General features: G+C 47.8%; 1 protein-coding gene and 1 pseudogene across 1 annotated transcript in view; both read right to left on the reverse strand.

Moving 5' to 3' along the window:
- Positions 1-1887: 1887 nt before the first annotated feature.
- LOC125915298 (beclin-1-like) lies at positions 1888-9746 on the reverse strand (annotated as a pseudogene).
- A 94-nt stretch (positions 9747-9840) lies between these two features.
- The window catches only part of WTIP (WT1 interacting protein), a gene marked incomplete at its 5' end in the record, with an annotated part of 19665 nt that continues 6695 nt past the window's right edge, over positions 9841-22810 (reverse strand). The window contains 6 exons of the mRNA XM_049621204.1: positions 9841-10685; positions 11895-11963; positions 12636-12687; positions 13500-13630; positions 13795-13857; positions 14011-14078. Coding sequence (XP_049477161.1) covers positions 10545-10685; positions 11895-11963; positions 12636-12687; positions 13500-13630; positions 13795-13857; positions 14011-14078 — 524 coding nt within the window. The remainder of the gene's footprint in view (positions 10686-11894; positions 11964-12635; positions 12688-13499; positions 13631-13794; positions 13858-14010; positions 14079-22810) is intronic.

Genomic DNA, 22810 nt, shown 5'->3' on the forward strand with positions numbered 1-22810 from the left:
CAATATCCCTGATGAACACAGATGCAAAAATTCTTAACTAAATATTAGCAAATCAAATCCAACAGCACATTAAAAGAATTATTCACCATGATCAAGTGGGATTTATTCCTGGGTTGCATGGGTGTTTCAATATTCACAAAACAGTCAACGTGATACATGTTGTTCACGTGATACACTTTGTTCCATATTAACAAAGGAAAGGATAAGAACCATATGATCCTCTCAATAGATGCAGAAAGAAAAAAAAATTTGACAAAGTACAACATCCATTCATGATAAAAATCCTCAACAAAGTAGGGATAGAGGGAACAAACCTCAACATCATAAAGACCACATACAAAAAACCCACAGCTAATATCATCCTCAATGGGGAAAAACTGAGAGCTTCTCCTCTAAGGTCAGGGATAAAACAGAGATGTCCTCTCACCACTGTTATTTAACATAGTACTGGAAGTCGTAGGCTCAGCAATCAAACAAAAGAAATAAAATACATCCAAATGGGCAAGGAAGAAGTCAAACTTTGACTATTTGCAGACAGCATGATACTGTAAACAGAGAAGCCAAAAGATTACCAAAAAATTGTTAAAACTAATTCATGTATTACATGAATTCAGTAAAATCACAGGATACAAAATCTATGTACAGAAATCTGTTGTATTTCTATACATCAAAATGAAGCCAGCAGAAGGAGAAATCAAGGAACTGATCCCATTTACAACTGCACTGGCACCATATGATACCTAGGAATAAACCTAACCAAAGGGGAAAAAGATCTGCACTGAGAACTAGAGAACACTTACAAAAGAAATTGAAGAGGACACAAAGAAATGAAAAAAACATTCCGTGTTCATGGATTGAATAAACAAATATTGTTAAAATGTCTATACTATCCAAAGCAATCTACTCATTAAATGCAATCTTATCAAAATATCAACAGTATTTTTCACAGTTAGAACAAACAATCCTAAAATCTGTATGGAACCACACACAACCTCAAATACTGAAAGCTATCTTGAAAAAGAAAAGCAAAACTGGAGGCATCGTGATCCCGGACTTGAAGCTAGATTACAAAGCTGTAGTCATCAAGACAGTATGGTACTGGCACAAAAACAGACACATAGATCAATGGGACAGAATAGAAAACCCAGAAATGGACCCACAACTATATGGCCAAATAATCTTTGACAAAGCAGGGAAGAATATCTAATGGAAAAAAGTCTCTTCACCAAATGGTGTTGGGAAAATTGGACAGCAACATGCAGAAGAATGAAAACTGGATCACTTTCTTACATCACACACAAAAATAAATTCAAAATGGATTAAAGACCTGGGGTGCCTGGGTGGCTTAGTTGGTTAAGCACTTGGGTCTTGATCTCAGCTCAAGTCTGGATCTCAGGGTCATGAGTTCAGGCCTCATGTTGGGCTCCACACTGGGCATGGGGCCTACTTTAAAAAAAAAATGGACTAAAGACCTAAATGTGAGATAGGAAACCATCCAAATCCTAGAGGAGAACACAGGCAGCAACCTCTTTGACATTGGCCATAGCAACTTCTTACCAGATATAAGACATTTCCTCCTGATGAAGACATAGGGAAGGGTCTTGCCCTAGCCTGAGCCGGATGGGGAAGGGAGACAACCAAGACCACACAAGGGAGGCTCAAAGCAGCACCAAGGGGTGAGATGAACCCCTGCAGCACAAGAGGAAGGGAAGAGATACAGAATAGCCATGAGACCCAAGGGAAGGACTTGCACAGAGGGCTGGTCAGAGAAGCTTGGCCCTGAAGACCCAACTCCCACATGGACATGGTCTTGGGAGTGATGTGCAGCTGGGTCAGTGGTCTCTTCTCAGGAGGGACCTGACCTAAGTCAGGAACGCTGCTGTGACCTTAACAAACAGACTAATGTCTGCCGGAACCATAAAAGTAGGAGCCTAGAGGTCTTCACACATTGTACCTCGTCTCTGGGTCATGTGCCCTTCCCCAGCAAGTGGTCCCAGGTCTCATGGACACAGGGTATGCCCACACATGCAAAGTCTCATACCATTGCTGAAGTGACACAGACACTGTCCCACATAGGGACCCACGAAGAGTCAAACTGCAGAAATCCCTTATCTTACTTTTGCTTACCTAAGTTGTAACAGTAACTCACTCTTTTCAGACTGCAGCAAATCTTTTATTACAGATAATCAAACCTCTCCACACTGTGTCTCAAACAGTAACAAATACAATTTCATGTCTTTAACAGAGCAGAGTGAACATTCATACATGGCCATACATGGCAGGCTTTTCCTCTGGAAACTGTTGTTGAATATTTAAAAAAAAATTTTTTTTAATGTCTATTTTTGACAGAGAGAGAGAGACAGAGCATGAGTGGGGGAGGAGCAGAGAGAGAGGGAGACACAGAATCTGAAGCAGACTCCAGGCTCCGAGCTGTCAGCACAGAGCCCGACACGGGGCTCGAACTCATGGACCGAGTCATCATGACCTGAGCTGAAGTCGGACACTCAACCGACTGAGCCACCCAGGCGCCCCTGTTGTTCAATATTTTAAAATAAAGTGGACTTGTGGATTTATTCTTTTCTAGTATTGTAAACACATGCTGTTTGAGGGACGCCCGGGAAGGCTCAGTTGGTTGAGCGACTGACTTCAGTTCAGGTCGTGATCTCACAATTTGTGAGTTTGAGCCCCGCGTCAGGCTCTGTGCTGACAGCTCAGAGCATGGAGCCTGCTTTGGATTCTGTGTCTCCCTTTCCTCCTCGTGCTCTGTCTCTCTCTCTCAAAAATAAATAAACGTTAAAAAAAATTTTTTTAATATGCTGTTTGATGTTATCTGAGTTTAATTTAAAACATTTCTTGTTGCAAACCAAACAAAATGTAAAGCTTCTGAGGCGAGCATCTCTGTAAGGGAAAAAAGAAGTCTTGTTATGAAACTATTCTCAAGCAAGACCCCACTTAAAATCTGCCAGCATGAACTTAAGAACTTTGGTCCACTGTTTGTCAGGGCTAAACTGGGTTTCAACGGAATGGGAGCCACACTGGTTCCTGGGACTTCAATCTCGCCTTCCTGTGAGGAAGACAAAAATGTGTCTCACCCTTTCTCAACCTCTCCTTTCATCTTTCTCAACATCTCCATCATCACGTGGTCTAACTTGTCCCAGGATAGTACAATGGCAACTGCTTAGACCCGTCTGTCAGAGACTCCAGGTGGGAATGGTTTCCACAGGGAACAAGTTGATACCTCTGAAATTTCAGACATATCTTACTGGATAGGGTGCACAGCAGCAATGCTTTCCAGCCCCAAGTGCATTAACTTCATTCCATGGCACAGGGACACTGGGCAGGCGACCCAGTTTGAAGGTTCTGATTGTACCATATTGTCCTCTGTGCCAGACATGAAAGGTTGCACTGAAGAAACCGGTTTTCTTCAGCTGGCCCAGATGCATCTGGGCATAGGGCATTTGGTTTTCTACATTCTTCAGCTCATCATCCAGTTCTGGCTGTTGTTGTTTATGTTCTCTGTATCCCCTATGGTACTGAGCTTCCTCTGGATCCAGTCTTAGCCTCAGCTTGGGCATTCTCAAGCTTTCCTACCAGTCTATCTCATTTAGCTCTGTCTGTAGCTGTTCAGTCGTCCTCATTCATTTGCTCAGAGATCTTCAACAGCATTTGCAGCTGTGACACTCATTTTCAGTGACATTGAGCTGAGTGTCGAGCTGGTCTAAAAGAGGATCTGTGCAACCCTCACAGAGTGGTGATCTACATCTCTCTGGCCCGACCGGAGGTCAAAAAGGCCCCCAGTGCCCAGTCTCTGCCTAATGTTCTCCACGGTACCACCACCGGATGCCTCCCCAGTCAAAGCGAAGCTGTTGGCACCTACTGTAGACATCATTGTGGCTGGAAGGATGAATCTGAGAGACACCATCCTGGTGATGTCCAATAAATGACTCCTTTCCTGAGTTAGCCCTTCCTCCAGGGTCTCTCCTGGTTTCACCTGGGCTGGGGCAAATAATGGAGCTGTGAGCTCCTGGATGGTGACGCGATCCAGTTTCAGGGCTGCAGTGCGGACTTCCAAAGCTGGCCTGCATGGTGCTGCTGGGCGTCTTTAACCTCTTCATCCTTCAGGACTTGGAGCCACCACCCTGGTCAGTCTACCACAGGAGCATCATGGTCTCCAGAACTGCTGCCATCCAGTCTTCAGTGACTTCCCCATCCACCGGACGACAGTAACTCACTTTTACTGAGCATTTATTATGCACCTGTTAGTGTTCTCAGTGCTTTACATGTATTGACCGATTCACTTAACCAACATTCACCAGTACCTCAGTACGTTAGGAGCCAGATGCTGGGCAAGGGACTGGACACAGCTGTGACTACCGCAGTCACAGACCTTGTCCCCATGGAGACTGGGATCTGGTGGGTAAGACAACCCTGAGAATGCCCATGTGGGGTATACATGTTCTTACAGACATGGACAAGGAGCTTCAGACAGGATTCTGCATACTAAAAGAACTCTCCCTGCCCTAAGCTCCCTTCACCTGTGCACCTCCTCCCAATATACTTGAAAGAGCTGCCTGCCTCCTCTTCCTTCCCTCCTCTCATCTCAATGGACTCGGATCTACTTTTACCCCATTGCTGCACTGCAACAACTTGATTCAGGGTCACAGTGATCTCCATCTTTCCAAAGCCCCTGCTGCAGACCCTGCCTTCCTGTCTCAATCCTTTTTATACAAGCTTCTCTGATGCCACCTTAATCCACCGTCATCCCAGCCAGTCCCCCTCCATCCCCCTTGCCAAGAGTTAGATGTGGGAGCACCTCACGGCTCTGGCTTGGGCCCCTTCCCTTTTCTGTCTCACCCTATTTCCATGTGACCTCACCCATGATTTTGAACACCTCTGTCTCTAGCCCTGACTTCCTCTCTGAGCTCCGAACTTAACTATCCAACTGTCTCCTCCACATAATGGGCGTCTCCATATGGCAAAGCAGAATTTTCATTTTACACTCCCACAAAGAACGTGTTCTACCACATCTTTACACTCCACAGAAGGGATAATAAATTTGCTCCGTCCAAAAGCCAGTGAATTGTTCTTTTTTTTTTTCCAGTGAGACCAAATACAACAGTCTTTTTTTTTTTTTCCTTTTTTTTAAAGAAGAGAGAACGTGACTAGCTTAATTGGGAGAGCATGCAACTCTTGATCTTGGAGTCATAAGTTCAAGCCCCATGTTGGGTGTAGAGATTACTCAAAAACAAAACCTTTAAAAAATAACAGAAAGAAAGAAAGAAAGAAAAGAAAGAGAGAGAGAAAGAAAGAAAGAAAGAAAGGGAGAGAGAGAGAAAGAGAGAAAGAGAGAAAGAGAGAAAGAAAGAAAGAAAGAACGAACAAGAAGGAAGAGGGAGAAGGAAGAAGGGGACAGGGAGGAAGGGAGGAAAGGAGGGCCTGCCTCACAGCTAAATGCAATCTTTCTCCCCTGACCCCTAGCAGTGAGATACCCCCCCATCCCCACCCAGGGCTGCTGTGGTCTTCCCCTAGGACCCTGTGGTGCCTCGCTCACATGAATGGCTCCCGACCCCCACACACAACCACTTCTGCCTCCCAGTCTACGTGGCACCAGCCTCGTCAATTTGTCCCCTGGCAGACACAGCCTTCTTTGATCCCCATAGGCACTCCTCTCCACTCCCCAAAAGACCTGTCCCCCATCAGAGGAAGGCCCTCTCCCCACGGTCATGGTAGACCACATTGCGGGGATGGCAGGAGATAGCTGAGCCGAGCTGGGCAGGCTGAGACTCAAAGCCCCCACCTGGCTGCAATGACAGATCCGGGCTGAAATCTACACCAGGCAGAGGGCCAAGGTGAGGAGGCACTGCTGGCTCAGGTGGAAGACGGTGTTTCCAAAACAATTTGGGATGCAAGGAGGATGATACACACTGGGCCTGGTGAAATGCCTCTCCTGGGCTCGAGCCCCACCCACAAGGTCCACAAGGCTGACTGTGGCCAAGGACACCGATGGCCCAGGCACCGTCACAGAGAAGTGAGCCAGCTGCGTCACACAGGTGCCTGGGACAGGCTGGTAAACGCAGGCAAGTAAGGTGGGGTAACCAGTGGGCAGGGCAGGTGTGTGTGACATGCAGGTCCACCTGCACAGCAGACGTGGAGAGGGTGTGCACTGGTGTGGGACAACGGGAATGACAGGTGAGTGGTTGGGCACAGACAGGTCAGTATGTGACAGGCACACTGACACCACTACTGGGCACTTCCCTGCCAAGTACCAGATGTTTCAGGGCCACCGTCCCTCTGGCCCGGGGCGGGGGGGTGGAGGGGCCTGATGTCCTTGGAGAAGGAGAGCCTCCAAGGCTCTCCTTTGTAGGACAGGAAAAGGTCAACCTGTGACACACACAGCCAGGCTCAGGGAGGGGACCCCGGCAGTGTTCTCCGGGCCAGAGAAAAAAGAAAGGGAGAAGGCACCCTGCCACTCCAGTTGTGTCCTTCTTGGGTTCTCCAGGTTCCCCAGGACCCAGACACACCCTGGGCTCTCCAGGATACAGGCACCTGATGTCTACTGCCTCAGAAAGGTCCTGCCAGCCCAGGAGACGCGGCCACGCAGAACTCCTCCCAGGATGGCTCTGCAGGGGCCTCCCCACCTCTACCAGGCATTACGTCCCCTCCCTTCTGAGCCCCTCACCCAGGCCCGCTCCAAGCAGTCACCCAGTCCCCAGAGCACCCACCCCTCTCCCAGCCAGGGGCCTACCACACCCACTCAGGAGGGCACAGAGACCCGATGCCCACAAACAACACACAGGGCCAGCTCCTCCAGAGCGGCACTGGGTGGAAGGTCACCAGCAAACCTGTGTGCCTCCCCCAATCCCAGACAAGTCCTCAGATCCCAACCCACAGCCCTCCTGGAGCCCCCGCAGACTGAGACTACTCCCATCCCCCACAACTGCTGCAGCCCTCGCCCCTCCCAGGGAGCATCTGCTACCTGGAAGCAAGATGGCAATTAAGGTGGGAGAAGCCAGTGGTGAGCATAGCCCCACCCATCCCTGCATCACCCCGTTACCGCCACAGGCTGGCCCACTGTCCCCAAGTCATTCCTTGGGCCATGTTGCTCTCCGGAGTTCTGCTTTTGTGAGTTTCCATGCCCAACCCCTCCCAGGTCCCATAAGCACTGCCCCAACTGCCCACCCCTTCCAGACCCTCCAGAGCAAGCCCACAGAAGTCACTCAAGTTCACCTGCAGCTCAGCATGCTCTCATCTTTGTTTCCTGACCAGGGGTTAGAAGTACTGACTGGGAGGAGTCAGCACCATCCCCTTCCTCCTAGGACCATGAAAGCACCCCATGCCCGCGACCCACTCCCAGAACCCTGCAAGGGCCCACCTTCCCAGACTCACTCTCTCTCTCTCCCTCTCCCTCTCTCTCACACACACACACACACAGCAGTGGACCTGGTACTCAAAGGCATGGGTACTGAACCGAGGCCCTAGCACAAAGGCACAGATAGGAATGAGCTACCTGGGACACACCTGCACACATGTTATGTGCACTGTATATAGTATTTGTGTAAACCCTATTCTTGGACATTTATCTCCCACTTATGGCTCCTTCACTGGGCAACTAAGGCGGAACTTGGGACTTGCAAACCAATGGGGTTGTGGGGTCCTGACTTGAGACCCTAAAGGCCAGGGCAGAGTCTGGCTTGGGCATTGTGAGACAAAAGTGAACAATGCAGACCGATCCTAGCCTAGAGAGCTCACCAATCTAGGGAGGAGACAAACCTGAATACGATACATAAAAGTACAGCTGTGATCAAAGGCATAGTTAGTGTCATTAGGTGCCAATATCAGGGGAGATATCCTAGCGGCAGGTGGGTTTGGCCCCCAGGGTTGGAGGGTCATGGGCAATCTACCGGGCTCAAAGTCTGGCTCTCACACTGCTTCTTCAGTCTCAACAACCATCAGATCAGTGTAACTCCTGAAAATGGACTGGAAGATGCTGCTTTTGGAAAATGAGCTGGCAGAGCAGGGCCCCCAAATTCTATGTGTTCAGTGAAGTGTAATAACTGGAAGCCTGATGTATTCCTGTGGCTGAGAGCTGAAGGATTTAACAAGGAAGTAAAGCACTGAGCAGGGAGTGGATCCAGGCAAAGGAAGTGCATGTGCAAAGGCCCTGTGGTAAGAGGGATAGTGGCGGTCACCAGTCCTGACAGAGGCAATACAGAGCCCTGAAGCCCAAAGAAAAAGGGCAAAGTGTGGCCAGAGATGAGGCCACTGCCCCCCAGGGTCATGCGACAAAGTACAACACATGAACTCGAAGTGAGGCTCCACACTGTGATGACTCAATCCAGCTGGATAAGGGAAGTATGGTAACCAGGCTGGAGCAGGTGTGGAAGGCAATGGTGACCTCCCTGGCTGGAAGCTCAGGAGCCACCTCCACAGCACAAAGGAAGAGAAAAGATAAGAGCTGAGTTTACAAAAAGGAGAAACCAAGGGCAAAGCAGCTTTGACATCAGAAGCAATAAAGAAGGCAATGAGAAGAAAGCTTTGTAAAACTGGCTAGAAAGCAAAGCAGCCCAGCTCAAGAGGAAGAGAAAGCCAGAAACAGCCTCTCATTCCTGAAATGCCATCTCTCTTGTCCCGTTGGGATCACCTCCTCCAAGAAGCCACCCTTATCCTGTTGAAGTCCCCTTCTCAGAAAACACACACTTCCCCCATCTCAGACAACCTCTGCGTTTAAATAAACACTTAGTTAACAAACACTAAACTTCCCATGTACTTGCTTCCTCAGCCCACCAGGGGGCCTCCCAGCTCCAGGCCTCAGCCCAGCTGGTCCCTAATGGCAGCCACTCCCTCTCCTATGAATCCCAAGAGGCAATCCGGGCAACCTTCTGGTTCCTACACAGTTTCCCCTGCTGATGATCCTACAAGCAAAAAGACCCACATCTAAGAGGAGTGAAGGCAGGGCAAGAACAGTTGCCAAGAGGAAGTGGTTCAGGCACAAATGGACTTAAATCGGAATATTCCATTGTTAGGGCGCCTGGGTGGCTCGGCTGGATAAGATTCAGACTCTTGATTTCAGCTCATGTCATGATCTCACCGTTCGTGGGATCAAAGCCCCGCATCAGGCTGTGTGGGAACAGGCCAGAGCCTGCTTGGGATTCTCACTCTCCCTCTCTTCCTCTCCCCCGCTCACACTCTCTCTCTCAAAATAAATAAACATTAAAAAATATTCCATTGATGGCTTATCATGATTAGGGGTCTCTTGCCGCAGAAACCACCCACAGTTGCAAATCCAACATAAGCCATCACTGAGAAGTCCTAGCTTCCCAATGCTAGCGTGTCAGAAAGAAAATTAATCTACATTCCCCCAAGCCACATTAGGTCACTGCTCTTCAAACGCTGACACAACAAAACCCCACATTATTCCAAAGTCTGAAAAGCAAACACATATTTTGAAATTTTAGAGGGATTTATACGAAAATAGTAAAAACTACGACGTTTTTCCCACCTGGAAACTAGCTATAAGATCTCCAAATTGGACATCTGTTTTTTGTAGTTTTTCTAAGAAATAACAACCGTGGGCCAAGTTTTTAGAAGAAAACTATATTCTTTCAAAGAAAATGAAAATATTCTCAAAGGAAAAACTTAATTTAAGTCAAATCATACGCTTTTGTCGTGGAGCCCGATACAGAGTGCTTTCCTGCAACAGGTGTTCTCCCTGCCACGGGGACAGGGCGCCCTCTCGTGGTCTCTCTCGACCGAGCCCTGTGGCTGGAAATTTTGCGTGAGAAGGTTCTTTTCCCAAGGCTGAAGGATGGCGAGGGGAGGGGGGCCGAGGGGGAAGCGGACCCCAAGCCAGGAGGCAGGGATGGGGAGACCCGGGCGGGATTGTGGCTGAAAACACCCTTCAGAATTCCGGTGGCCAAAGGCAGGGCTCCTTTGAGGGCCCCACTCCACAAAGGTGTCATTCGTCTCCCCCCTCCTGTGACCGCGCCCAAAAAGGACACCCTTCCCACCCACCAAAGGCGCTTATGAGACACACAAACACGCGTGCCCTCCGCCAACCGCCACCTGCCAGACCACCCCTGCCCTGAGGAGCGATCCTTCAGGCGGAGCCCCTTTTGAACAAGGAAACACTCCCGCCCCCAGGCCAGTGCGAGGAGGAGGAGGAAGGCGGCCCGCGCCCCTGCTCGCGACGGCGGCGTCCTCAGCTGGTGCCCCACGGCAGTCTGGGAGCCCGCCCGGGGCCGCGGGGCGCAGCAGCCCCGGGAACGCAAGGCCGGCGTCGGGGGGCGAGGGGGTAGGGGCTGGAAGGAAGGGAGCGGCCGGAGGAGGCACAGACGGTGAATAAATAGAAGCAGCTACGCCGCGGGGCCGGCCCCTCGGACAGCAGCTTGGTGGCACGTGGGTGGGGGTGGGGCGGAAGCGCGGCAGCGGCGTCCCCTGTGGGACACAGAGCTCCGACTCCGACCGGGTCACCCGTCCCGCCCGGGGGCGCTCTCTGTCGCACACACGCACGCACGCGGGGCCGCAGCGCGGGCTCCTTTCCCGGCTCAGAGCTCCGTGACGTGCACCGCAGGTGAGGGGAGGGGCCCGGGCCTGAGGCGCCGCAGGTGGCAGCGGCGGCACAGCAGGTGGCCGTCCAGGGGGTAGCAGCGGCGTCCATCCTCCCCACTCAGCTGCAGCCCGCAGTCCTAGAGAAGAACACAGCCCCAACCCCAGAGTGAGCGAGGGCGGGGGGGGGGGGGGGGGGGGGGGGGGCGCCTGAGAGTAATGGGGCGGGGCGGATCTGTGGGGCCCTGTGCAACTTGCAAAGGGCTTTGACTTTGATTGGGGGCGGGGGACAGACAACAGACAAGGCAGGCCAGGGATCTCTGAGAGAAGGGAAACTAGAGGTAAGCCGTACAACTGCCCAAGTTACTACCTGAAGGGATTGTCCAGGCTGCCCAAAGAGGGCCCAGGGGTCTTCTTGAATTGCGAATTTGGGGAGGCCAAGGCAATTAGAAAGCTCAGAGTGGAGTATCAGGAAGGAGAGAGCTACATGTGCCAATGACTCCCAAATTCCTACACCTGCAGCCAGAGTCTTTGAACTCCAGCACGTCTAGCTCTCGGGGGATCCTAATACACACCTTCCAACCCCCAAACTGCCACATTTAGTCACTGGCCGAATCCAGTCCCTTTTACTGCCTGACCTTCACGCAACTCAGTTTACCACCCCGAACCCAGGACCACAACCTCGCCTCCAACAACCTCCTCAGGGAACCCCAGCCACCCTCCCTCTTCCTCCATGCATTCTCTGATGGCAAAGAGCACCCTTTCTAAAATCCTCATGCCTCATGTCATCCTTTTGCATCATTCTCCACTGCCCTCAGAAAAAGCCCATACTCTTCAGTTCATATATAGCCCTATGTCCCCAGCTCCTGCCAACTTCTCCAGTGACACAAAACAACACGTTCACCCTCACACCTAAGCACATTCTGCTTCCACTGCCTGGAAGTGCCTTTCTTACTGTGTCCTTGGCTAACTCAGTCATTTTTCAAATCTTAGCTTGGGTGTCAGCTCCTCCAGAAAGCCTCCCCTGATTCTCCAAGGCCTCCTATGTGCTCTGACAAGCCCTATAGGCTCCAGCCCTGCCTGAGTGCTCATCGCTGCCATAAGAGTAGGGACTCTTTATTTTGTTCTCTGTACATCCCCAGCAGCCCCACATGCTGTAAATCCTCAGTAAATATTTGACTGAATGAGAAACGGGCTGAGAACATATCTTGGGGAGGGCTCTCTAGGGAGGACAGGGAGAATGGGGACATAAACAAGGAGGTGGGTCCACAGAACACCTAGAGGAAAAGGAGATCCATGTGGAGGGGGACCACAGTAGCCACCAGCCCTCCAGGAGGGCCCAGGCTCACCTCACAGTGGTAACACTCCACATGGTAGTCTCTGTCCATGGACACCACACGGATGGTTGTCTCACAGCCCTGGAGGAAGAGATGGGGTTTTGCACACAACTGTGTGTAGTGCACACACCTACACAACATGGTCTTGCCATGGCAGGTGTGCATTCACGCCCACGTGAGCACTGGCTTCAGTGCTTCCGCGGGCAGAATGGCATCAGCAGGTGCACAGGAATGGACGTCCTCCTGCAGCTACACCCAACCGCACACACACACATGTCCATGAGGGCCGTCACACAGGTGTCAAATGTGTGTATACGTGTTCTCTTCAGTTCTTTGCAGTCAGGAAAGACCAGAGCCAGTCCGGCCTCCCCAGGCACGGCAGCTTGGGGCAGAACCAACATGTGTGGGAGACCCCATGTGTGCCAAGAGAGGTGCACCACCCGATGGTGTCTCCTGCATAGACTGCATCCTCCTCTTGTGTGCTCCTCCCACCACCTGAGCCTGCAGAGCTAACAGACCCAGGGGGCGATCCTTACATCCGTGGGCAAAGGAGCTGAGGGCCACCGTTTCTCTCTAACTCATGCAGGAACACGTGCACCCTGCATGCATGGCCACAACGCAACCCTCGGCCCTGAGGGATATGGGGCGGGAGCATCCGCATCCCTCCCACAGGGGCCCAAGACCTGGGGCCAACCTGGGGCAGAGGCCAGGCTGGGCCAGACACCTGATCATCTCCAGGTGAGTGGTTCCTACCTGTGCAGGGAGGATAGGACGGGCACAGGAGGCACATTTCGGTGCAAAAACCCTGGAGGAATAAAGAAAACCAGAAGTGACCAGCTGCCAGAGGCCAAGGGCCCAAAGGCAGACCCACCCACAGTAGCCCCATGACCTGGCCCAAGCGTCAGAACCCCTTTCCTTGTGTGGACACACTGGTGTGGGAGCAGCCTCTGCGGTGCCTTCTTGGCCTTTTAACTGGTTCCCAATTCACTTCCACCCCATCACCTCCTCCAGGACGGCTTCCGTTTCTCCCTACCCTCTCCCTCACACTTCCTGTGAGTTCCCTGCCCCCTAACATCCAGGTTTGGGCCACCCCTAGCTGAGACCCCTGCAAAGCCTGGCTCCACACTGAGTACCAGAGATCCATGCGGGGCACCAACCCCATGCAAGGCTGTAGCACAAGACCAGAACTCTGAGGGCTGGGCCTAGAGCCACAGCTGGGGAGAATGGACTGGCCTCTCACATGGATACCAGACAGGCAGGAAAGGGACTCTGCAGAGACTCCCAAGCCACCACCCCAGGCAGAAGAGGCCAAACCTGGCCCTGGGAGCAAAGGGATAGATGCTGGGTGGGGCAGCGAGGAGGGCCCCCACCACTAGGAGGAGGGGCGCATGCAGGTAAAGGCGGGGAGAGGAGAGAGATGGCTGGTAGCTGAATCACCCAAGAGAGGGTTCAAGGCAGAGAGCCATGCTTTGCCCCAGCCGCTGAGCACACAAGGGGAGGCTGGAAATAAAAAGGCCAAGAATGGAGAACACAGACAGGCAGGCTGGAAAAATGCTTCCTGGGGAGGCAGGAGAAACAGCGGGAGTCACACCCGCCCCCACAGTGCTGGCCACTCACGTGTGATAGTCTCTGACGCAGTAGATGTTGTTCTCCACGTCCACAGTGAAGGGCACCCCGTCCAGGCACTCGTTACACACTGAGCACCGGAAGCAGCCTGGGTGGTAGGACTTCCCGAGGGCCTGCAGGATCTGGGGGTGGGAGGCACTGAAGGGTCAGTGCAGACGGAAGGCTCAGCACAGCCCCCAGAAGAGGCTCTGGCTCTGAGCCCTCGGCAGGTCTGCAACAGGTGAAAGGGTGGGTCCTAAGACCACCCATGTCAGAGGGGTTCCAGGAGGCTGGGGGAGGTTCTCACCATCTCCATGATGAGGTGTCCACACACACTACACTTGTCGGCTGTTTGCTGGAACCCAGAGTACTGAGAGGAGACCAAGGATCCAGGATGTTGTGTGACAGAGGGGCGGGCACTCCCTGCCCAGCCAGCACCTGCCTCCTGGGCCCAGGTCTCCATGGGCAGCAGGAGGGTCCCCTCCCCTCCCCTGGCACCCGCCAGGGCCCAGCTCTGACTCACCAGGAAGTCCTCCTGGCAGTATACTTTCTCACCCACGTTGTAGAACGCCTTCCCTCGAAGTCGTCTCCCTGCAAGGGTGAGTATCGAGAAGGGGGTCCTTGGGCCGCTGGAACCCAGGGATGGGGCCCCTGCTTCCATGTCTCAGGACTCTCCTCCAACAGACGAGAAGCAGATTATGGGCAAATTTTAACATTTCCCTTTCATATTAGGCTACTACTGTTATAATGATAAATCTTTTTAAAAGATTAAACAGCGGTGCCTGGGTCACTCAGTCAGGTGAGTGTCTGACTTCGACTCAGGTCATGATCTCACGGTTTGTGAGTTCAAGCCCCACATCAGGTTCTGTACTAATAGCTCAGACCGTGGAGCCGGCTTCAGATTCTGTGGCTCCCTATCTCTGCCCCTCCCCTGCTCACGCTCTGTCTCTCTCTCTCAAGAATAAACATTAAAAAAAAAATTATTTTTTAAAAGATTAAACACACTGACAGGTTGTGTTAAGAGGTTGTCATTTTAGGGGCTCCTGGGTGGCTTGGTCGGTTAAGCGTCCGACTTCGGCTCAGGTCATGATCTCACAGTCTGTGAGTTCGAGCCCCGCGTCGGGCTCTGTGCTGACCGCTCAGAGCCTGCAGCCTGTTTCAGATTCTGTGTCTCCCTCTCTCTCTGCCCCTCCACTGTTCATGCTCTGTCTCTCTGTGTCTCAAAAATAAATAAACGTTAAACAAAAAAAAATTAAAAAAAGAAAAAGAGGTTGTCATTTTAAAATACATTCACATCAGGGGTGCCTGGGTGGCTTATTCGGTTAAGTATCCGACTTCGGCTCAGGTCACGATCTCACAGTTTGTGAGTTTGAGCTCTGCGTCGGGCTCTGTGCTGACAGCTCAGAGCCTGGAGCCTGCTTTGGATTCTGTGTCTCACTCTCTCTGCCCCTCCCCTATTCATGCTCTGTCTCTCTGTCTCTCAAAAGTAAATAAACATTACAAAAATAAAATAAAATGATATGAAATGAAATGAGATGAAATGAAAGTAAAATAATAAAATAAAATAAAATGAAATAAAATAAAATAAAATAAAATAAAATAAAATAAAATAAAATAAAATAAAATAAAATACGTTTGCTTCAGGGGGACTCAGAGCAGACATTCCAGAATGAACTGTCATCATCCATGAACATAAGAAGTACAACTCTCACCAGGTAACAAAGCCCCGGTGAAAGAGGTGTCCTTGTCAAAACAAGAGCCTCAGCAGACCCGGCACAGCTATTAGAGGCATCCCGTCAGGAGAGAAAGCCCACAGTGCCTAACCAGGAACGGGAGGGAGCATCCTCCCCGTGATAAAGGGCCCCAGTGAGAAACCCTCAGCTGACATCAGACATAATGGTGAAATAGTGGCTGCTTTTCCCCTTAGGGTTCGGCATTGGACTAGAAGCCCTAGGTCGTGCAATGAGATGGGTGAAAAAAAATAAAAGCTTGGAAAGGAAAAAGAACTATCTTTAATCAGGATGTGTAGAAGATCATAAGGAATCTACCAAAACAAACAAACAAACAAGCAAACCCTACCAGAAGTAATAAATGAGTTTAGCAAGGTTGTAGGACAGGTGGTCAGAATATGAAAATCAAATATATTTTTATATTCTGGTAACAAATGATTGGAAAATGAACGTACAGTTTTTAAAACAGCATTTATAATAGCATCCCCAAAAAAACAAAACCCTGTAAAATACGAAGAGGTAAACTTAACAAGAGATGAGTCTGCCCCTCGCTCTGCCAAACCAAACTTTGCTGAGAGAAATTTCAGAAGACCTACATGAATAGAGTGATAAACCATTGCTGGAAGATAGCTCTCCATTGGGTCTCTCACATTTCTGCACATCTTACAGAGGAATGGCAGCTTTCATTGTGAATTACCATCCCAAGGACATTTGTGGACCAAACCACTTACAAACCAAACATTGTGGGGCGTCTGGGTGGCTCAGTTGGGTAAGCATCCAACTTCGGCTCAGGTCACTATCTCATGGTTTGTGGGTTCAAGCCCCATATTGGGCTCTCTGCTGTCAATGCAGAGCCCACTTCAGATCCTCTGTCTCCCTCTCTCTCTGACTCTCTCTCTCTCTCTCTCTCTCTCTCTCTCCCCCTCTCTCAAAAATAAACATTAAAAAAAAAAAAAAAACAAACACAGATAGCTATCTCCCCCTGAAGTAGAAAGCAGGCTTGTTTGGTGTCCAATATAATACAGATGCTGTGTTCCTCAGAAACAAGGGTCAGAGAGCTTTGCTGGCAGCCCATTATAAAACATCAGGGTTCCCTAAACTCAGGGTTCTCTAGCCATGACACAGACCCAGACCCACTGCATGTGCGGCATCCACCTGGGTCACTCTGCGTCACCCCCGTGGGACTCGTGCAGAATGATTCAAACGTGAAGCTCATCCTGCCTGCCGTGCTCTGAGCCCCTGCCCCCAGGAGGCTCATGTCTTCAGTCAGCATTGGTGACACAGTGGCAGATAAACTTACCAGCTTGCAAGTAGGGAAAAAAAACCTCAGTCCTTGACAATCAACTTCAAACTTCAAATATTCTGATATCAGTTCTCCTCAAATTGATCTATATATTCAATGCCACACAATTAAAATCATAGCATTCTTATTTCTTTTGTGGAAACTGACATTCTAATTCTATTTTGGTTTTCTTTTTTCAAACCCTTGTGCTGAGGGCTGACTTCCAGTTCTAAAATTCATATAAAAATACAAAGAACCTAGAATAGCCAAATAATCTTGCAAAAGATCAACAATGTTGGAAGACTTACACTACCTATCTTAAAACTTAAAGTAATCAATACAGTGTAATATGGGAATAAGGAAAGACAAAAAGATCAGTAAAACAGAAGAGACTGCAAAAATAGACCCATAGATATTTCAATAAACAAGTGGGAAAGCAAAGTCTTTTCAGCACAAGGTGCTGGAACAACTGGAGGAAAAAAATCAAATATGGAAAAAAAATGAAACTCCATTCCTTGCCTCATACCATACACAAAAATATAATACAAAGTGGGTTATCTACCTCAACATAGAAATGAGAAACTTAAGGGGCACCTGGCTGGCTCAGTCAGAAGAGCATGTAACTCTTGACCTCAGGTTGTGATTTTGAGCTCCACACTGGATGTAGAGATTACTTAAAAGTAAAATATCTAAAAGATTAAAAAAAAAAAAAGAGAGAGAGAGAGAGAGCGAGACTTAAAGCTTCTAGAAGAAAACATAGGAGACTATCTTCGTGACTTAAAGGAGGACCAAAAATTTTTAGGTTACAAAAACAAGAACCATAAAACAAAAAAAAAATTACATATTAAATTTCATCAAAATTTAAAATTTATCAAAAAAGTGTATCACTAGGGCGCCTGGCTGGCTCACCCAGAAGAGCATGCAACTCTTAATCTCAGAGTCATGAGTTCAAGCCCCACATTAGATGTAGAGATTACTAAAAGAAATAAATAATAAACTTAATTAAAAATATTATTCATACCGGGGCGCATGGGTGGCTCAGTCGGTTAGGCGTCCGACTTGGGCTCAGGTCATGGGTTCATGGGTTCGAGCTCCACGACGGGCTCTGTGGTGACAGCTCAGAGCCTAGAGCCTGCTTCTGATTCTGTGTCTCCCTCTCTCTCTGCCCCTCCCCTGCTCACACTCTGTCTCTCTGTCTCTCAAAAATAAATAAATGTAAAAAAAAAATTTTTTTTAAATATTATTCATACTATGAGAAAATATTCACAAAACATGCATCCTGAAAAGAACTTGTACTCAGAATATACATATCCTCACAACTAAATAATTTAAAACAAGTAACTCTCAATTCAAAAGCTGAACAAAAGACCTGAACAGACTTCATAAAAGAAGATATAAATGGTCAAGAAGCAGACAAAAAGATGCTTAACCTTATTAGTCATCAGGGAAATGCAAATTAAAAGTGGTATCACGAGGTACCACTTCACACCCATTAGAATGGTTAAAATTAAAAAGACTAAAATATCAATTGTTGGCAAACACGTAGCAGAACCCAACTCTCTAACATTTCTAGTGGGAGGAGAAAATAGCACAACCCCTTTGGAAAACAGTTTGGCAGTCTCTTATGAAGTTAAACATACACTTAGCCTATGACCCAGAAATTCCACTCCTTGGAATTTACCCGAGAGAGAGAGAGAGAGAGAGAAATGAAAACATTTGTCCACAAATGACCCGTACGAGAACGTTCACAGCACAATCTATTATCTGTCAATAGTTGCACAGATCAACAAACTGTGGCATATTCATACAATAAAATCTTACTCAGCGATAAAAAGGAGTGTGCTACTAATATACAGCTTAAAAAAAAGAGACATGCTTAACGACAACAACAAATCAGTCACAAAATAGTATACATTTGACTTCATGTATATGAAGTTCTAGAACAGACAAAACTAATCTATGGTGGTAGAAATCAGAACACTGGGGGGTGCCTGGGTGGCTCAGTGGGTTAAGCGTCCAACTTCATCTCAGGTCATAGTCTTGTGGCCCATGAGTTCAAGCCCTGCATCAGGCTCTGTGTTGACAGCTCAGAGCCTGGATCCTGCTTTGGATTCTGTGTCTCCCTCTCTCTCTGCCCCTCCCCCGCTTGCACTCTACTCTCTCAAAAATAAACATTAAAAAAATTTTTTTTAAATAAATAAATAGAATATTCCCTGGGGAAATGCACCTTCAACACAGACATCAACAAATTCCCACAGACTGACTTTAAAAATTATACAGTTTAGGGGCGCCTGGGTGGCGCAGTCGGTTAAGCGTCCGACTTCAGCCAGGTCACGATCTCGCGGACCGTGAGTTCGAGCCCCACGTCAGGCTCTGGGCTGATGGCTCGGAGCCTGGAGCCTGTTTCCGATTCTGTGTCTCCCTCTCTCTCTGCCCCTCCCCCGTTCATGCTCTGTCTCTCTCTGTCCCAAAAAAAAAAAAAATTAAAAAAAATGTCCCAAAAATAAATAAAAAACGTTGAAAAAAAAAATTTTTTTAAATAAAAATTAAAAAAAAAATAAAAAAAATTATACAGTTTTTATATCAAAAATTATAAAACCATGTGAAGAAACAAGGTATCATGACCAAGAGTGAGGAGAAACAATAAACAATTGAAGTGGGACTTCAAAGACATCAGATATGGGGACAATTAGACACAATACAGAATACAAACATGTAATACACTTACAAAATAGAAACAGATGTCCAAAACATGAGATTACAAAGACTTCTTGGACATTAAAAGCAATAACTGAAAACAAATTTAAAAAGGTAAACTGGACTTTACTGTGACTTTCTTTTCATCAGAAGACATCAATAACAAAGTAATGAAGCAAGAATAGGTTAGGAAAAGAATTTATAACACATATATCCAACACACAACATGTATCCAAGGTGCACAGAGAACTCCCACAAAGCAATTTAAAAAAAGTCAAACCACCCAACCTACAAATGGGCAAAAGACTTCAACAGGCATTTTTACAAACAAAGGCATTCAAATGGCCAACAGAGGGGCGCCTGGGTGGCTCAGTCGGTTAAGCGTCTGACTTCAGCTCAGGTCACGATCTCGCGGTCTGTGAGTTCGAGCCCCGTGTCGGGCTCTGGGCTGATGGCTCAGAGCCTGGAGCCTGCTTCAGATTCTGTGTCTCCCTCTCTCTCTGCCCCTCCCCCGTTCATGCTCTTTCTCTCTCTGTCTCAAAAATAAATAAACTTTAAAAAAAAAAAAAAAAGGCCAACAGAGACATAAAAAGGTGTATGAGTTTTCACTTCTGATCCAAGAAATTCGAATTAAAATCTCATTAATAGGGTGGCTCAGTCGGTTAAGCCTTGATTAAACCTTCCCACTCTTTCAGTGGGAAGTCGGTTAAGCCTTCCCACTCTTGATTTCAGCTCAGGTCACAATCTCACCCATCGTGGGACTGAACCCTGGCTCGGGCTCTGTGCTGGCAGCACGAACCTGCTTGGGATTCTCTCTCTGCCCCTCCCCTGCTGCGGCACGAGTGTTTCTCTTTCTCTCAAAAGAAATAAACTTAAAAAAATAAAATAAAAAATAAATAAAATCTCATTAATATACCATGCCACCCCCACTAGAATGAAGACAGACAATGCTGGTAGGAAGGAGGAAAAACTGGAATTCTAATACATTGCCAACAGGATAATAAATTGCTTCTACTATGGGAAACTACTTAGCAGCATATATTGAAGCCACACAGATGCTACTCTAGGACCCAGAAATTCCACTGTTAGAAAAATAAATACAAATGTCCATCAATGGACACAGACGCAATACTCATAAAAGGTTTATTTATAATCCCCAAATTATGGAAACAGCTCAAAAGTCATGTGCTGATGACTGGGAAGGGGCATCAGGGACTCTTACGGGGTGATGGAAATATTCTACCCTTTGATCTGGAGGGTGATTACATGGGCACGTAGACATGTACAAATGTATCAAGCTGGAATATACTCAAGATGAGTGTGTTTTACACTCTTCGTGTATTTTCAATCTTGATAAAAATGATCAAAAATGTTGAGGCAGAGTTGAGAAAAGAAACAAAAAGAACTTCTAGAAATAAAAAAAAAAAATTCAATCACTGAAATAAAAAACTCAATGAAAGAGTTCAATAGGAGATTAAACACAGTTGAAGAGAAAAATGAATGGTCTGGATTTTAGCTTTCAGGAGACAGATCTGAGGAAATTAAACAGAATGAGAGGCAGAGAAGTGCATAATATGAGGGAGAGGTTAAGAGACACAACAGAATGAGAAAACCTAATATTTCTAATTTGAATTCTAGAAGTAAATAATAGAGAGAATGGGAGAGAAGCAATTTTTGAAAATAAAATAGCTGAGATTTTCCCCAAGTTGGAAGTCAAAATGAATCCCAAGCAGGACAAATAAAAGAAAACCGAGAGCCACACACATCAGAGTCAAACTACAGAAGAATACTTTAAATTATTTGTCCTTTTTTCTAATTGATATGTGAAAGTATTTTAAATATTTAAAAATTTTTAACTATTAAATATTTGCTGGAAAATAATCCTTAGAACTTCTGCATGTGGCAGTATATGGGTTTTTTTTTTTATGTTTATTTATTTTTGAGACAGAGAGAGACAGAGCATGAACAGGGAAGGGTCAGAGAGAGAGGGAGGGAGACACAGAATCTGAAGCAGGCTCCAGGCTCTGAGCTGTCAGCAACAGAACCCCACGGGGGCTTGAACTCACACACCATGAGATCATGACCCTGGCTGAAGTTGGATGCTTAACCGACTGAGCCACCCAGGTGCCCCACCCAGTATGTGGTTTGTTTTATCAAATGCTTCATGGGGTCTTTTAATGAACCAGGGGTGGGGTTTTTTTTTTTTTTAATGTTTATTTATTTTTTAGAGAGAGAGTGCACGAGCAGGGGAGGGGCAGAGAGAATCCCAAGCAGGCTCCCCACTGTCAGCATGGAGCTTAATGTGGGGCTTGAACTCACAAACCGTGAGATCATGACCTGAGCTGAAATCAAGAGTCAGACGCTTAACCGACTGAGCCACCCAGGCACCCTAAAAATAAAATCTTTTTTTTAATGTTTATTTATTTTTGAGAGAGACAGAGAAGGACAGAGCATGAGTGGCGGAGGGGCAGAGAGAGAGGGAGACACAGAATACGAAGCAGGCTCCAGGCTCTGAGCTGTCAGCACAGAGCCTGACGCGGGGCTCAAACTCATAAACTACGAGGTCGTGACCTGAGCCCCAGTCGAACACTTAATCGACTGAGCACCCAGGCGCCCTGTAAAAATAAAATCTTTAAAAAAAAAAAAAATGCTGAGTGAAAATTGCTTCAAATTTGGAAATCTATTCACAAACTCTGAAGTAAGTGTGAGGGTAGAATCAAGACATTTTGGACACAGCAGAATTCAGAACACTGACCTCCCAAATGCCCTTTCTTAGACAACGACAGCAAAATCTTGTGGACATTGTTCCACAGCTTTGATTCTTCTCTTCTCCTCCAAGATGCGTTCAGTATTCAGCCTTACCTCAGACAGCCTGCTGCATTCAAGGGAAACCTGAATCCATTCCCATTATCCACAGGCGGGCTTGATTAGTATAAACATAACTCCTCTTCCCTTATTATGGCATTGGTTCAGAGACTCAGGCAAGTCAGTCAATCAACCATAGCATTCAAAACAACCAAATAAACTGGTTCGGGAATGGATGTGTGAGATACTCTGGCCAATGACATACAAGGAGATATACGCCAGGTGCTTTCTGGAAAACGAGTTTCCAAAAACATAACCAGAAGAGATGCCCTCTCTTCCTCCAGACTAGTGGTGTGCCAATGAAAGTCTCAAGCTGCCTCAGACATTTCACCACCATAAGAGAAGGTGCCCTAAGGAAGACACCAAACCCAAGGGAAACCCAGCCAAGCTATTCATAGGGCCTGAGACACTAGATCAATCTCAGCCTGAAGCCAGCCCAATCTCTGGGCTCCCAGTTCACTGAGCCAAAAAATATTCTTAGAGGTTAAGCCTCCTCAGCAGTTTCTCCGTTATCTGCAGCTAAAAGCTGCCAGGAAATAGTGGATTCAATGCAGGGAGTACACATGGGAAGGCACAGAATGAGCACTCCACAAGGGTCCCAGAGGGCAATGAACTCAGAGTAAAGAGAGGTGAGAACCTCCCAATAGAAACTCTGCAGGATGCCTCATATAATGGAGCCTCTGGGGAGGCGGGAAGTGAAGCTATATAAAGTAAGCCAATACAAGGTGTGTGGGGGGGGGGGGGGGGGG

Source organism: Panthera uncia (assembly GCF_023721935.1).
Source record: "Panthera uncia isolate 11264 chromosome E2 unlocalized genomic scaffold, Puncia_PCG_1.0 HiC_scaffold_19, whole genome shotgun sequence".
NCBI classification, from domain to species: domain Eukaryota; kingdom Metazoa; phylum Chordata; class Mammalia; order Carnivora; family Felidae; genus Panthera; species Panthera uncia.